The sequence below is a fragment of the Dermatophagoides farinae genome, chromosome 8 (assembly GCF_024713945.1).
Source record: "Dermatophagoides farinae isolate YC_2012a chromosome 8, ASM2471394v1, whole genome shotgun sequence".
Taxonomy (NCBI): domain Eukaryota; kingdom Metazoa; phylum Arthropoda; class Arachnida; order Sarcoptiformes; family Pyroglyphidae; genus Dermatophagoides; species Dermatophagoides farinae.
The window spans coordinates 129520-147559 of record NC_134684.1 but is presented as its reverse complement, the minus strand read 5'-3'; the positions used below and the strand labels follow the sequence as shown (position 1 = coordinate 147559).

General features: G+C 33.3%; 2 protein-coding genes across 5 annotated transcripts; one reads left to right on the top strand and one right to left on the bottom strand.

The window, feature by feature from the left end:
- Positions 1 to 68: 68 nt before the first annotated feature.
- On the top strand, positions 69 to 1572 carry LOC124495506 (sodium-dependent glucose transporter 1). Its single transcript, XM_047058898.2, has 2 exons — positions 69 to 226; positions 321 to 1572. The coding sequence occupies exons 1-2, from the start codon at positions 158 to 160 to the stop codon at positions 1503 to 1505; spliced, it is 1254 nt and encodes a 417-aa protein (XP_046914854.2). The 5' UTR covers positions 69 to 157; the 3' UTR covers positions 1506 to 1572.
- LOC124495399 (serum response factor blistered) lies at positions 1532 to 16682 on the bottom strand. 4 transcript variants are annotated; one of them, XM_047058774.2, is made up of 9 exons: positions 15675 to 16682; positions 13317 to 13845; positions 11475 to 11727; positions 11079 to 11416; positions 3633 to 4404; positions 3322 to 3579; positions 2524 to 3255; positions 2085 to 2455; positions 1532 to 1998 (listed from the first exon to the last, which is right to left on the bottom strand). In XM_047058774.2, exons 2-9 carry the CDS (start codon positions 13788 to 13790, stop codon positions 1564 to 1566), a joined length of 3633 nt encoding a protein of 1210 aa, XP_046914730.2. In that variant the 5' UTR covers positions 13791 to 13845; positions 15675 to 16682; the 3' UTR covers positions 1532 to 1563. The 4 variants fall into 4 exon arrangements, with proteins under 4 accessions (XP_046914730.2, XP_046914729.2, XP_046914728.2 ...); XM_047058773.2 differs by having other exon boundaries at positions 13317 to 13876; positions 15675 to 16679; XM_047058772.2 differs by lacking the exon at positions 15675 to 16682 and adding an exon at positions 14316 to 15659 and having other exon boundaries at positions 13317 to 14179.
- Positions 16683 to 18040: the final 1358 nt, after the last annotated feature.

Here is an 18040-nt window from a genome sequence, read left to right as displayed (position 1 = left end):
TGTAGATAACCGGATCATCATCAGAAGCATTCATTTGATGTAATGATTATTAGGTATTTTGTCTTGAACACAATCAAAAACCTCGAGTCCGTCAATGGAGCTCATTTTGTTGAATCCATCAGAAACATAATCATCATCGAAAGCAGAAAAAGAAAAAATGGCAAATCAAACACGTGCAACGAACATAATCTATACGGTGTTTATATTGATAAATCAATTCTTTTTTGTAAGTTTCGTTTTTCGTTTTTGTTCGAATGTCAATTGTCAATTTTGTCCAATGGTTCCATTATTATTATTATTATCATTATATCATTATAAAGGGCATAACAATGAATGCAGTGTGGCCAACATTAGTGGATATGAGCTATATTTATAATGTACCATCAGAAACAATGAATTATGTTGGATGCTTTTCAGCAATTGGTTACATACTTGGAGCGTTGACTGGAATCGTATACAAATGGTTAAATCGACAATTAGTTCTGGTCATAATGGTATCGATGACGGCTTTTCTGATTGCATTTATGCCATATTATGGTTCGATAAGAAATTTATTTATAGTGACCAGTGTAATTGGAATTGGCCTCGGATCATGGGATAGTTCCAATACGGTATGGTTAGTGGAAATGTGGCCCAAACATCAAGCACCAGTGATGCAAACTCAACAATTCGTATTTGGCCTTGGATCAATTACAAGTGCAGGTGTTATGTCGCAATTCGTACAAGGCATTCCCGAGAATGGAACCCAAGTGACAGTAAAATCACGACAAGATTCATTAATCATTCCGTGCGTTTTGATTGGATCCATGCAAATGATAGTGCCAATAATAATGGCCATTTTATTCGTTGTGAGACGATACAACAAACCAATGGAAAGAGAAAAAGAGAAAAAGACAGAGACCATAGATTCGAAAGAACCAATGTCAAAGATAAAATATCGAAAAATTAAACTAGTTCTTGTTGCTTTTATGATTGCGTTATATACATCGGCTGAACAAGGATATTTTTTCTTTTCGGATACAATGTTCCAATATTGGAAACCAGTGATGACTTCCAGCAAATCAGCTACAGTATTGGCAACATTAGCCGCTGCATATACTATTGGTCGCCTATTGACAGCATTCATATCGATTCGTGTGAAACCGGATATTATTATCATATATCACTATGTCATCCTTATCATATCATTGATATGGCTTAACCTGACACATGATTCACAATTGTCCAACTATTTGGCTACTGCATTACTTGGCTATGGTTATTCAGCTATGTGGCCGGCAATGATTTCTTTTGCTGAAAATCATCTTCGTATGACTGATCGATCAAGTGCATTAATATATTCCTGTGTAGGATTGTCTACAGTGTTCACACCGCTATTGATTGGTCCAAAATTGACTGATGAACCATTAATATTGCTCAAATTCAATGCCATATATTTAGCTATCAGTATTATATTGTTTGTCGCTGTCAATCTATTGATCAAATGTTGTCGGACAAAACCTTAGAAATGATAAATTTAAAAATTCCCTTCTTTTCTTGTTCTTGAATAATAATAAAACAGTTTTATTTTCGTTGTTTTTTGTTATTGTTATTAGTATTAGTATTAGTATTAGTATTATTTCGTGTTGACTGTATGTTTGATGAATGATTATGTTGTTGTTGTTGTTGATGATGATGAAAATGTGTTGGGCTCAAATTATTATTATGATGATGATGATGATGAGGAAGAGGACCATGAGCAGCATGATGATCAAGTTGACTATTATTGAGCAAATTATCGGCATCAAATGGATCATTATTGTCTGTACATTTTGCATTGATTGTTGTCAACCGTGTTGTCGTTGATGAACTAGATGATGGACAATTGACATTCAATTCATTCTTTATTGCAATAAAATCATTCTTTGCAAGCCGATTGGATCTATTTGATAAAAACGATGATGAACCCAAAGTTTGTACCTGACTAGATTGCTGATTATTGTTTGATGGTGTTATCAACTATTAGTGGATGTTGGGAATGGAGGAGATTAATTAATGGAAATTAATTAATCACAACATATCTATGATCAAAATCATATACATACCTGAGCCATTCCACCAGTGTTGGCAAACAAAAGATTAACACTATCTTGAGTTGATAATTGAATTGTATTAGGTCCACAATTAGCTGTCTTTGACATTGCATTATCATTCAGCATATTATATGAGGGAACGGGGTGATTGCTTGTTGATGCTGTGGTCGTATTCGTATAAAGAAGACGGCCAGCCAATGCATTATAGAATAATTGTCCGGATACTGAACCAGTAGCCGATACAGATGGTTGTTGTATTAAAAGCGTTGATGATTCGGATTTACCGATAAATGGTTGACCAACAACACCGGTTCCAGGATCCATTATATTTGAATTGTTGTTATTAGATGTAATCTTTGGTTGTGGATAAAGTATCACATTGCCTATAAGATGATGAATAAGAAAGATCTTGATAACAAAAGTAAATACAAATAACTATACAAACTAATACCTGAAGATAGAAATTGTTGAGCCGCTATAGCTGCCAATTGATCTTGTATATTGGATGAAGAGGATGATGTGATCGTATTATTGTTATTATTATTGATGGGCATCATTGTCGTTGTTATGATTATATTATTTAATGTTGTTGTCGTTGGTGAAGATGAAGATGATGAAAGTTGATTTATAAAATTTTGATGAATATTGGGATTAATGATGGCCGAATGCTGGCGAGGATGAGCAATATTGTTTCCACAGTTGTTATTGTTATTATGAATCATTGATGGCGACGATACGGTCACAGCCGTCGTCGTGTTGTTATTATTATTGGTCAAATTATTGATAATTGTATTCAAATTGGCTGCTTTTAACAATTGCTGTTGTTGTTGAAGATTATTGTTATTATTCACAATTGTTATCGTTGTCGGTACTGTTTGCTGTATTGATGATGATGATGATGAAAGAATCTGCTGCTGTTTTGATGTAACAGCCACAGCGTTAGCTGTTGAAATCACGTTTCCGGTATTATTATTGTTGTTGTTATTACTAACATTAGATTCGTTCCGATTATTGTTAACCAGAGAATTATTTTGAAATAATGTTGACAATAACATTGAACGATTCGGATCGTGATTATTATTATTGTTGTTGCTGTTCATCGATGATGCCGTTGCCGTTGCCGTTGTTGCCATGGCTGTAGACATCATCATCATAGGGTCAGAAATGTTTTTTAAAGTTCCAACTAAAATCATAAATGTGAAAAAAAGGATGATAATCATTTTGTATTAGTAAAATGATTATATCAAACCTTTTGATTTGGTCAAACGATTCGAATTGGATTTAGGTAGTGATGATTTATTCGATGGTGGCACATGTTTTTTTCCACTATTGGAAGAAGAAGAAGAAGAAGTCGAAGAAAGAAGTAGATTAGGATTCTGCACTGACAATGAATGATGATCATTAGATCCAAACGAATATTGTGACAATAAATCTGCATTATTTTGTGCTAAATTTGATGTATTTAAAATGGTATCCAAATTATATTGATTTGTTTCGATCAATGATCCTGTTGGAAATGGATGTTATCCATAGAGATTTATTGGAAAAACATTTTCTTACCATTGAATGGAAAGCAAGAATCAAGTATAGAATTCGAATCCAGCATACGTGACTGATCCATTGCATTTATAAGATGTGCGCTGTTGGAAATTTTTCGAGTTTTAGGTGTTGAGCTAGTTTTATTGGACGATGAGATATTTTTTCGATTCGATTGCACACGTGGCATCTGACATTGTGATTGCTGATGTGGAAAATTTGTTGATGTTTGTTGTCGAATTGTGACATACGGTTGTTGTTGTTGTTTGCATCGTTGTTGTTGTTGCTGTTGCTGCTGTTGTTGTTTTTGTTGAATTTTAAGATTCAAATTCATTTTAATTCGATCCGAAACATGATGATGGCTGCCACTTGTTCCACTAGATGCACGATTCCAATCCGAATTAGTTAACGAATGTGTATTCATCATCAGATTTGATGACCATGATACGGCAGTTACTTCAGGATGTTGATTTTGTTGTTGCTGCTGGTGTTGTTGGAATATTATCGAATTGTTGTTAGCAGATGTTGGCAATAGACAATCAGTAGTATTGGCTACAATATCATCCGCATCCTCATCATCGTCATCATCGTCATCATCGTAATCATCTTCATCGTCCTCATCTTCATCTTCTTCATCCTCGTCATCGTCGTCGTCATCATCATCATCGTCCATATCATCAAGAATTCCAAATTCTGAACGATCGATTGCTTGCCCATTGATAAAGAAAGAATTTTGTTGTTGATTCAACATGGAAGCCATATTTGTGCCAAATGTTAGACAACCAGTGAAGATATTCTTGAGAAAAATTGGAAAAAACAAAATTAATACAATCTATTGGATATTGGATGATTTTAATTAATTAATTTTATTATCTTATTATTATTTATTATTTATCGTTTTCATCACAATATCAAAATATTGTGGGTTTTTTTTTGTAAACAAATTTCATTTCAATTGTTGATTTAGACATTATCCAATTTGAATCATTGAATGAATGAAAAAAAAGAGAAAAAGAAGCACAGAAGAAAATAAAGATAAAGATTGCATATGATTATTGCCAGATCATTACAATCCTTTCTTTCCTTGACGATTATGATTTATTTTGTTTTGTTGAACCCAAGCCAAAAATAGAGTAATGATAACCAAACAGAATAGACGCCATAACAAATAGTTAGTCATATTGTAAATGTCTTCCCACACACACAGCATAATTCAGTCTTGAAAAACAAAATTCCTCTTTATTCGAAACCTATGATCATTATGGCAACTTGATTCCATATGATCGGTAATGTATGCATCAGTTGTGGTCGTGGTTGGTTGTTCAGTTTTTGGACGGACGTGAATCATAATTATCATCATCATCATCATCGACCGATGAATAAGAAAAAGAAAAGAAAAGAAAAACCGAACGAGTCACCAATCGACAAACAGACAAAACAATTTTCATTTACCATTAACCAGGTGGTTGATTGATTTTGATAAATTAACACACCTTTTTTGAATAAGATTTAGATTTGTGAGAAAGAAATATATGAACATGATGCTAATCTCTTTTTTCTACAAAATAATGGTCAATTTGATCAATGAACCAGTAATAATAATGATAATTTTTTTATTTTTCATCATAGAGATCATCACCAATCCAACACTACATTCAATTCATGTAACAAAACCAAAAAAGGATTCTAGCACCAAATCGAAAAAACAAATCAAAATCCTATCTGTGCAAAAAACAACAACAAAAAACGAAAAAAAAATCTAGAATTTTGGTTCCGGTATGAATGATATAGAAATATTCAAAAAGCGTAATCATAATGGATTTGCAATTCTCAATGCACACACAAATTATTCATGCCGATAATTTGCCTTTTAAATTAGCCATACCATCACCATTCATTATTTATCGATTTACTAATGATTACCAATTATGTTTTGTGGCCATGGTCGTCGAATGACTAAAGAAATTTATTGCGAGTGAATAATAATTTCGATTATCATGAAAAATTATTGTTTTTTTGTAACAATACTGATGATGATGATGATGATGATGATGATGATGATGATGATGATGATGGTAATGGATACAGGAAGCCATAAATATTAGAGTAAACAAAGATTAGAGAGAGAGAGAGAGATGATAATGGATGGATATAATAATGATGATGTCATCACTCTATATGTTTAGTGAAAGGGTCGTGAATTTTTTTTTATTATATAACAAAGTTTATGATGATCACGATCAAAAGTCACGAATTTTTTTTCGTAATGTAGTGAATAATGATGATTATTTACAGGTAAACCATATCATCCGATTACCATCATCATCATGGTAACCGTGAAAAATGGGCATCACTAATTGCTCAATTTTGCACCATAAATGATAAATGATGATGATCCGCGAGAAGAAAAGACACATGAATGCAAAAAACACGAATTATTATTATTATGATACAATTTAGATCATTTCAGCTAAAAATAAGTTAAAATCAATTAACCAAAGAGAAAGAAAAAATGAAGCATAAAGGCCTTTGTATTTGTACATTTGGTTGGTAGATGTTAATGGCTAATTGTTATTGTTATCAATTTTCAAACTTGAGAAAATGTAAACATCTGTTTTGCTTGACAAGCAGCAACAATTTTTCAGTGTTTTTATTTCTCTCTCTCTCTCTCTCTCTCTCTCTCTCTCTCTCTCTCTCTCTCTCTCTCTCTCTCTCTCTCTCTCTCTCTCTCTCTCTCTCTCTCTCTCTCTCTCTCTCTCTCTCTCTCTCTCTCTCTCTCTCTCTCTCTCTCTCTCTCTCTCTCTCTCTCTCTCTCTCTCTCTCTCTCTCTCTCTCTCTCTCTCTCTCTCTCTCTCTCTCTCTCTCTCTCTCTCTAATCGGGACATTGTCTTTTAATAATAATATAAAAAACACAGACATACACAATGAATGAAAGAAATGTCAATCATAATCGTCGACTATGGCAGTGAGTGAAGAATAATTATTCAACAGCATCAATATGGCCTGAGCAATTATTGTCGATTGATTGGATTGTGAATTGAACTGACAATTGAATTTGAATAGACAAGTGTATGCTTAATGGTTAGTTTCAATTTCCGTGTGGTGAAGAATTTTGAAATGATAATAATAACCTATGTTTGTGCAAGCGAATGGCAAGATTCAACACTGATGTAAGAAAAAGACAAACTTGTTTTTCATTTAAATTTAAATTTAAATAATTATTAGATTAACTGTAACACATGATGGACTGTTAAAATTATCAAAATTATTATTATCATCTGACAGGCGTTTGTTTTTTTCTTCTTTTCTCCTCTTCGATTATGTTTATGATGAATGCGCAGCATAACACAGCATATAAAATGGACCAAAGCTAATGGAGATGGGCAAAAAAATATCTCTGCATAGTGGAAAGAAGCAATGGCAGCAGCCTTTCTAATCACGAATCAATTATAATTTTTTTTTATTTAAAAATGATTCTGATTCTGATTTGTGTGTAAAAAAAGTATTTGCATAACACCAAAAGATATTGCCAACAATGAAAAACAAACAGAAAAAAAACAAAAAATGAAATAAAAATTTTGTTGTAGAAAAAGAAACTAAAAAAATACAACCACGACAACAAGGGAAACAGAGAGATAAAACCGGAAAAAAAACAGAATAACAAATTTCATCTCATGTCTCTATAGATGTGAATATTGTTTGATGGTGATGATTGGATTATGAACAGAATTAGTAGCATAAAACTATCAATTATCAATTATCAATTATTATTAATTATTAATATTAATAAATATGGAATAGCAACGTGATTTAAATACAAAATACAAAAAACAAACATAAGATAAAAAGTAAAACAAGAGATCGTCATATTAAATGTGAACAGACAATTTGAATGGGCAAATCAAACCAAAAAATAATTCATAAGTTACAGAGGCCCAGGTGTTTGTGCGTTGGTGTTAATTGAAATGTTATTGAATATGATGTATATGATGTATATGATATATATGAATATGAAATGTGCTGATGAAATGACCAAAAAACAAACAAAAACGATGCAATTCATCCAGTGTGTGAATGTGTGTAAAATAGAAATAGAAAACTCAACTAAAAAACAAAAATCAAAGAAAGTAAAACATGGAAAATCTATGGCATTTATCAAAGATATTCATTGATTGATGTCATTTTTATTTATTCGTCCATTTAGATTGAACAAAATGGCGGCAAACGTAATGATGAAGCAGTCGCAGGTGTGTTGGTGCCACCATTTGTTGATGCAGAATATCCATTCGGACTTTCAACACCATTTGTTTGTCCACCACCAACAACATTAGTAGTGGATAAACCATCGACAACTGAAACGCCGGTCATCGAATCAACAACAAATGTATCGACCAAACCGTTGACAGAATCTGAAAACAAAAATGAATGAAGACCACTAAGTAGACCGTTTGGTGTTAACGGTGGTGGTGATGCACCGGTGGTAGGAAAAAACGACGACGATGATGAAGATGACGAAGAATTTGAAATAGTCGATAAGGATGTCAAACCATTGGATGGATTTGTATTGGAATTGTTGCCTGTTGTGTGTGCATAGCCACCATTTGTTGTATGATAACTATCCATCATTGATTGTTGTGGTTGATGATGATCATATGACGATTGATGATGAAGATGATGATGATGATGAGACATTAGGTGTGAATTTTGTTGTTCACCATGTTGATGATGGTGATTCAGTTGTTGATGGGATAAAGGCGATGGTTGATGAAAGTGTTGTTGTTGTTGGTGATGAATAGAATGAAGATGACTTGAGTGATGTTGATGATGATGGTGATGATTGTGTGATTGTGAATCATTACCACCACCAACAATAATCATTGATGATAAAAGAATCGGTGGTGATGATGATGATGATGGACATGATGATGATGTTGTAGCACCTACAGATGATAATGATGAAACCGATGATGGAGCCGGTGAAGCATATAAATGCTACATATAGACAGACAGACAGACAAGCATATGTTTTAAGCATAATTATAATTGATATTCAAAAAAATAGGAAAACCAAAGTCGGAAATGATAGAAAAAAAGAATAGCGCGTGGCAAAAATAAGCAATAAAAAAATATTCTCTTGATCATTGTCTAATTCTTATCATGCATTTGCAATATCACTTTTCCTTTTCTCATGATTTATCACCAACCATTAGGTGTGTGTGTGCAGTTCAACCATTATAGGATCGTCATCATCATAGTGATAGAGAGACATTAGTGGCTTATATTATTCATCACTTGCTTTTGTTGATCGTTAATAATAATAATAATCTTTTCTCAGACTATGTTACTATGTTGTGTGTGTGTGTGCATGCAATTGAAATCAAACGAAAGGAGGAACAGGGCGCCATCATTCTAGCCAATCAATGGTGTCTAATGCCCGTTTTTTCCTTTTCTCTCGCTTTCTTTTTCGTGATGATAATCATCATTGACAGGTGAACAGCAGTTTCGTGTTTGCTTGTGTGTGTGTGTGCTTGAATGAAGAAAAAGAAAATGAAAGAAACCGCATTCACACACAAACATAAACGATGAAAGAGAGCGAGAGAGGATTATATCAATCTCATCATCATCCAAGATAGTCGTCGAGTAGGATGTGGCCGAAAAAAAATTTGTGGGTTTGGCAAAAAAATCGATCGAATAAAAAACTTTGAAACTGATGATCTGGTTTTGTTTTTTCCAATAAAAAAAACAGTTTTATAAAACGAGGTCACCAGGTTCAGATAACTTGTTGCTTACAAATGTTGTGGATTATCCCTGCTTAATATCAAAAAGCAAATGGAAAATCCCACGCTTTTTTGTCATGATAACCATAAATCCATACGCCCACCAATTAATAAAGGGATGAATGAGGGAGAAAATCTGCTCACAATGCACATGGAAAAAGTTTTCCAAATGAAAAAACCCGGTCAACCCGGATTTATATGAAGAAATTGAATGATTCACCCCCATATATATTCACCATAATTAATGCAAATCATCTCTTCATCTACCTATTAATTACATGGACAAATAACACACACACACACAATGACAACAATGAAAATCAAAATGCTTAGAATCCGGAAAACAAAAACTTTCTCTAACTGTATACCCCATCCCATCATCGAATTGTTTACAAAAGGTATTGCCAGACATGCAACTTTTCAACCTGTTGCTAAATGTTTCTTTTCAAATTTTGAATGAAATTGAAAAGAAAATCTGTCACACAAACACAATGGCCAATAGAACAATAGACCAACTGACATCATCATGGATGATATTGAAACCAGAAGAGGAGCCAATCATTCGAGCAAAAAATATGGATTCTCACTTTTCAATCACAGGAGCAGCCATGCATTTTATTGTGGCTAACTTTCTCCAAAATACTGGCCAACGACAATACTCGACCTTCAATCAATTCATTGTTATTCATGTGTTGTACATGAATATATCTCATTTAAATAAAAAGGGTTGCCATTTAGCTAACATCATTTTGTAGCATGCACATAACCATTACAGTAATAATACACACACACACACTGACATTGAACTATCAAATATATCAAATAGATTGCTGAATTGTGCAAAATAGATCAATGAATTAATGATCAAATCAAATCTAAGGACAAGTTTAAACCTGTCCTGTCGAAATTACACACACACATACAGATTCATTGATTTAATCATTGCTCGCCTACGCTCACATAATGCAGATCTCATTTTCACTTGGAAAAATAATTTCCGCATTGTGTGAGTAAAGATTGATTTAATGATATTGATTTGATTTTTCTCGATTTTTCGCAATCACAATGGCTCAATGGTAATAAATGAGCAACAAACATGATTTATACACTTTTCAAACGATAATATACCATAACATAATGGGAACGTCATTCAAAAATTCAAAGATGCAATTCTCACCTTCATTATGTCCAATTTTTTTTTATTTTTCAATTTCTCTCACTTGACAATTTCGAAAACACATGCACACACACACACACACAGACACACTCCTCATCATTAATAACGGAACAAATATTCTATGAATAACACTATGAACTTCATCAATCAATCAATCCAGCCAACCAATCGATAAAACTACAATTTGCCACATTTAAAGTTTACATAAAAGATGTGAAGAACACTAAACAGGATGTTATGTTGTTGACGATAAAAATCAGTGAATTGTCACAGCAAGTGGAAACAAAAAGGGTTAAGTATATGAAACATATGAAATGAAAGAAGAAACACACCAAAACACACACACACACACAAATACAGTGTGGTAAGATGTGAAAAAATATTTAGAAAAGATTTCTGGTTATTTTTACGGATCGGATCAGATCAGATCGAATCGCGACCCAAAAACCAGAAATTAAGGGCGCAATAAATGTGTTATGAGAACAAAAGAGAAATGAGAAAGGAGAAAAAGCTTACCTTATCATTAAGATGTGAACAATCATCAATGATTGTCGTCGTTGATGATTGTGGTGTATCGACCGAATATGAAAGATCCGGTTCTTCGAAACCAGCGGCTGACATACGTTGATCATTGGATTGTTGTTGTTGTCGTTGTTGACTATTATTGGAATTGGCTGTTGTTGCCGATGTGGTCGTTGTTGAAGTGATCGAAGTCGACGACGATGATGACGAGGTTGATGATGAATTGGCACTATTGCTACTATTTTGGTGATGATGATTACCGCTATTACCGCTACCGCTATTTGCATCGGTGGTTGTAGATGATCCACCATGATGATGATGTCCATTTGACGCTGAAAATTGAAACAAAATAAATAATCCTGAATTAGTAGTAGGGTGCCAATAGCTTACGATTGAGCGCAGCACTTGATATATGGCCATTGGTGGTAATAACATCCGGTATCTGATGATGATGATTATTTGATGAAGTATTCACTGCTCCACCTGTATCAGGTGAATTCAGACATGTTTGTATAAGTGCTTTACCCGCATCCGATGTAATCATCGGTTGAAGTTTACGTGTTGCAAATGTATAAACATGTCCAGTTTCGGATGCCACTAACAACATTACCTGTGTTCCGGTCAATGTTGATAATTCATAAGCCTGAAACAAAACAAATACAAGAAAAGTAAGAATAACAACAACATCTACCACCAATCATAAAAATCAAGTTTTTTCTTTTTGCAAGTCAATAAAAAAATTTATTCCATTCACCATCATCAAATGCCAATCAAAGATATTCAAGATGGGAACTTTTCTCTTCTTAATTAGCACTTTACAACTAATGATGATGATCGTCATGATCGCAACAAACGGAATACTGTAACAAACAAAATTCAAGGCTTTCATTATTATTAATGGAAAGTGAAAATTCATCATCATTATTAGTTGTTGTTGCTGTAAAATAAATTGCGATTGCAAAATTCAATTCGATTCTTTTCTTTTCTCAATTTTTTTTTTGTGTGTGTGGTGATCATAACAATTCAATCATTGATGATGATGATGTGTTGCCTTCCCTTTATCGCTGCCGCCATTTGACGCCTCCGCTTAAAAAAGAATGTTTTTTCTATTGGGCAAAGAAAAAAGTGCACTTTATTCATCTCTGAACATCCCATGAACCTTTTTGTTGTTAAAAAAGCCAGGTCAAGTTATATAGTCAGCCAGATGGATTTGTGTGTGTGTAGGCGTCATGGACACACACATGTGAATAGAAAGTCAAATAAAAACATATAGAATTCTAATGAAAATACACACAGCTACAGGCTTTTCCAACTCGTAAGTATGGCGTAAGACAACAACAACAACAACAACAACGACGACGACGACGATAATTTGGTATTGAACTAGCCGTTGGCATACATATACATACGACGATGGAGGTCGATATGCATAAATTGAATAAGTTTTGCAGATAATTATTATTTATTCAAAGAAAAACAAATTTCCTAAAGCCTTTATGTAATGAATACGTTTTTGTTTGATTGTTTCTGAAACCTAGAGTTATTATAATCAGATTAGAGATTCCTGTAGAAATTTCAACGTATCAAAGGTCAAAGGACGCACAAGCTGATGAGAGCGCGTGTGGCTAAGATATTTATTTAGTCACGCCAAATAATCACCTCGTCATCTAATGTAATAGGTTTAAATTTTCATGCCACGAAAAGTTGAATAAAGTTATCATCTATTTTTGCCGATAAATTGAATTGCAATGAATAAACACACAGAAAATAGATTTTAGATTTGGATTCTTTTTCCTATTTCGATTGATGATGGATAAATGGAGAAATGTGCATGAAAACCACCACCAGAATAATAAAAAGGAAAAAAATCATGTTTAGTGGCATAATTGCTTCTCATTACCATTTGATCTTTTTTTTTTATTCAGAGAATCGGTACAGAAAAATTCTGGCATCGAATCAAAAGTCTTACATTTTTGGGAACTAAGACGAGAAAAAAATTGTCAGTCTTGTTTGTCAGTTTAGAAAAGCCAAATTTAGATATTATTGCCAAAATGGGTCTGCGAGTGTGTGATGATACTGTTTACCAAAAAGTATCCACCAAACACAAACACACACACACACGCACACACAATTCATTCGCCAATTGCACAAAAATACTTGATGGCAGAACATTGATTCAACTCACACAACTTGAAAGATGCAATAATCAAGTAAAGCAAAAACAAAACTAACCTTTTTCATGATGCCAGTCTTACGTTTCGAGAATGTTGTATATCGTCGTAATTTATTATCAATAAATTCCATTTTGATTTTAACTCTTCCTTTGGTTTTTTTACCACCACCACCACTGCTAGAACTCCCACCGGATTTATTTCCCGATCCATTTTTATATGATCCCGATTTTGTGGCAGTTGATGACGACCCACGTTTGACACCATTCGATGATGATTTAGCCATTGATGCTGATGATGATTGTGCGGATGATGATGATGTTTGATGCGATTGCAGATGTTGTTGTTGGCCTATCATTTGATGATTTGAATTTAGATGAATAGATGATTGCTGATGATTAGGGTGATTATATCCGATCGTGGTGGTGGTCGTGGAAGGTGACGATGAAAGATCATCAGCCAATGAATGATGATGATGGTTATGAGTATTAGTTGTTTGCTGTATTGATTGTTGGTTATTATTACTATTGGTCATATTGTTTATCACTCCAGTTCCATCTGTTGTTGTTGCTGTGGTAGTTGAATTATTACTATTCATAAAGAGATCATTACCGTGATTATCTATTAAAAAATTCGACGATGATGTAGATATTGAAATATTGTCATCATCAACACCATTATCTGATAATGATGATGATGATGACAATAGACGATTATTAATAATATCGTTTTGTATTATCGATCTACGATCATCATTTGTCATATGTGGCGAAGAATAAAAATGCATCGAGAAGTTATTCAGTTGATTTCTCGTAATACGTGATGTTTGTTGAATCGTCGTCGTCGTCGTCGTCACGAACTTGGATTCTTTTTCTTCTTCTTCACCTTCATCAAATTCGATCTTCATTCGGCTAGATTCTTCTGCTGCTGTGATCGAGATATAAGATTTGTTTGTTGTCAAAAACAATGATAATTTTCTCTGCTGTTTGTTGCTTGGTTGAATTTTTTAGTTTGTAAAGAAAAAACAATTTTTCGACACCTTTAATAATGTCAAACTGACCTTTAAATCATTTCGGTTATGCATTTTCTTCTTATTTGTATTTGAAAAATTCTCTCGATGCTTCTCTTGATAAAAGACCACGCGTCTCTCGTTTTCGATTGCTTGATTGGTGTGCGATATATGATCACATAAACAAACAAGGGGACAATTTCTTTTTTCTTCGCTAAATTTTCGAGGACCAGGTATATAATTAAATTTTTTTTTTTTGATGAAACTTGAAGCCACCAAAAAACAAAAAAGTCGTTTTTGTTGTCCAAAGTGATGGTGATTTTTTAGGTAAATATTTGATTTGATTTTTCTTCTTCTTTTATTTTGTGTCTGTAAATGATGCTTCTGATTGAAATCGAGTTCTTTATAATAACGATGATGATGATGATGATGATGATGATGAAAATTTGACAACTTTTCGTGCTTGCTTTAGCTCGATGTGTGATCCTTCATTACATTGCTATAATATCATCATATCAATTATTTTCGTTTTAACGCCATTTCCAATCATATCACCATCGCCACTTGAATTAGGGATATATGATCGAGTGAGTATTCTCCACATAAAACAAAAATTTCGTTTAACAAGTTCGGATAATTGGTCGGAATTTGTTTGTGTGTATGTGTGTGATGAACAGAGAAAAGAACACAAAAGGCACAGAAAAATTTCACAAGTAAAAAAATTATCTACATAAGCAATAGAGTGTGATTGCAATCTTGCAAATAAACAAACAAACAAACAAACGGAAAAAAGAAAGTAAATCCGAAAAACAAAAAACACATACACAAAACCCGGTAAGAATTTAAAATTTTCTCTGTGCAATTATGTGATTCTCCAGGATGATGACAATTTACAATTTTCTTCTCGTCTTCGACTTCGATCTTGTTGAATGGAGTGTGACTTGAGGCAGACTGACTGATGGAATGAGAGTGAACAGCAAAACAGCAATCTTCAACAATCTATCTATCTATTTTTCAGATAACCAGCATGTTTCTCTGCTCTTTTGTTTGATATAAATTGTCGATGGTTGTGTTGATGATGCTACAACGAGAGAACTTGATTTGACTGACAGTAAAAATTGAGTGATTGAACAAAATGAATGAGAGAGAATTGTCGATTGATGCGGCCATACTTTTCGAAAAATCGACGTCATATGCAATTAAAACTTGGTAACAAATAACAAACTTGGCGCGTTGTTTGAAAATCAAACAACTTTTAGCCTGCCTTCTTGTTCCTCTTGATTATTTTTTGGAAACCAGAAAACGTGTATTGTATGTTTGTGTGGTTACAAAATTTTTTAAAATGACAAAAACATACACAACATGAATGAATGAATTTGAATAAAAAAAAAAAAAAAAAGACATGCCCACCTCGAACAACACCTTCTTCTTCTCCTTTTCTCGACTTCTACTTTTTCCTTTTCCCTCCTTCTTTCATCATCATAATGATCATCGATTGGATCAGATACACTTGTTGAATGAATATTGTAGTGGCGCCCTTTTATACAATATACAATATTCAAGAATCAATAATGCTCCTAGTAAGCATTACTACTACTAGTGGCAATGCTAGTAGTAGTGGTATCCATGATCAATGTGATCATGATGAATAAATTCTGGTGAATTTGGGAACAAAGTAGGATTCAAGCGAGAGAGAGAGAGAGAGAGAGTGTGTTAAAAAAGTTGGTTCTTGTTATTCTTATTCTTATTATGACTGTTGAATAGCGGTAGCGGCAGCGGTATATTTTTTCTTCATTGAGATATCGTTGATTTCACATTGAACAACACAATTATAGTTGAATTCCAGAAAAAAAAGCAAAATTTGGTTGTGATTCATAAAAAAAAACACACACACACAGTGATGATGAACACTTTATTGAATGTTTGATACCCGATGGATAATTTGAATAATAAAAAGCACTACAAAACACACAAACACAAATTGTTATGATCACGATCAACAAGGGTTTGTAAGGCAGAATTTAAACAAAAGGCACAGCGACTGTCTCGTGGTTCTTCGTTTGATCACAAATTGAAAAAATTCCATTAAATCTAAATGTTTCTGAATGATAATTGGCAAAAAATGTATAAAACATTAGCCAGATTGAGTGAATAAAAAAAGTTTATGTTTTTGCCTTTACAAGCCGAAATGCTATCAAATAACGATATGACCAATATGCATCATTAGTCCACCAGCAGGGATCCGGTTCCATTTTTTGTTGCCCGAATATAATTACATAGAATGTAAACAAATATTAATGGTCATCAAGTGTTAAAAAATGTGGAGAAAAACCCAAATTTTTTTTGGGCCAGATGCAACAACGAAATTTTGGTAAACAAAAAAGCAGCTGCAACACACAACACACTGTGCACACAGTTGTTTACAAATATGCATGCAGTCACATGAAGAAAGGCGCGGTGAAGGACGAATACTATCGATGATTTAAATATCGATATTTTTTTCAAAATCAATCCCAATGTTTTTGAATGAAAAAAAATATATTTCCGTCCTGAAAAGAGCAACTTTATTGACCTCGAAACAATCGATTTATTTGATTTATTCATTATTCATAATACTAATTCAAGATCATAGCATAAACAGATTGCCTGTCAATACATAATTCATAATCATTAAATAAATGTAGACCATCGATTGAATAATTGTGCAAAAATAATTAACATGACATGATGATGATAGCATGATGATTATCATTAGCTGATTATAACTATGATGATGGAATGCCACCAGCTTATCGATAATCGATTCTACAACCCACGCAACTCAGCGTTCGATCAATCAACACATCACTATCACTGATGGATGGATGTAATCATTGGTTCAAGGTTTTCTACTATAATTAGTTTTCATTCTGGGCCATTATCTAATCTTCCAATTTATTCAGACTGGACATTGGATGATTCCAGGTTACATGTTTTGTTTTTATTTTTTCCTAAAAGCAATCATGAAATGTCGACAACAACAACTTGATCATATAACATAAACAAGTCCAACACGCGTCTATTGCTTGAACATGTCATCAGCAAATGTGTAAATAATTTTTTGTTTTTCACGAATAAATTCGATTGCTCCACCTAGTTCCGGACACACATAAACAAAGTATTTGTCTGCGTCTGTGTTATATAAAAATATTTTCACACTCACCTTGAATTGAATCATAGAAAAATAACTTTATCAAACTGGTCGATATTGCCAGTGAATGATGCAATACTGTGTTAACAATTGTCAGTTCAATATCAGAAAAGGGTTATTCTAGAATGTGCCTTACATTTATTTATATGAATGGACTATTATTTTATTCGAATTTCATATTATTCCAGATTGCTATCCGATTTTTCTTTCCCAACCGAAACAAAAAATACAAATGTTGATGAATCATCACAAGATAATGAACTGAGTGACCTTAAGATCATGGATTCATCACATGATTGTTTGTTTTAATATTTATTCCATGTGTCGTCATATATTGAACACCTTCACTTCACTTGTGGTCCGTTATCAGTGCATGTTTTTGCGCGGGTGTATGCAGTAATGAATCGGTGTTGATGGGCCATAAAAACTAATATTCGTATGCAAAAAACACGAATACAATTCATAGTAATAGTTTCAATAGTAGCCATCAAAAACAAACAGACAAACATCGACAAAGCAAGATTCATCATCATCATAAATGAATTCAAGAACTGTGTGATTATCAAAGATTAGTGTATAGATTTTC

Bases quoted from the DNA above. Each gene is read 5' to 3' on its own strand.
- LOC124495506 (XM_047058898.2), top strand. From the start codon at position 158: ATGGCAAATCAAACACGTGCAACGAACATAATCTATACGGTGTTTATA. The intron at 227-320 runs GTAAGTTTCGTT...ATCATTATAAAG, and splicing joins TGATAAATCAATTCTTTTTT to GGCATAACAATGAATGCAGT.
- LOC124495399 (XM_047058772.2), bottom strand. From the start codon at position 14,162: ATGAAGATCGAATTTGATGAAGGTGAAGAAGAAGAAAAAGAATCCAAG. The intron at 11,728-13,316 runs GTTAGTTTTGTT...GTTTTGTTTCAG, and splicing joins AGACTGGCATCATGAAAAAG to GCTTATGAATTATCAACATT. The intron at 3,256-3,321 runs GTTTGATATAAT...TTATGATTTTAG, and splicing joins TCGTTTGACCAAATCAAAAG to TTGGAACTTTAAAAAACATT.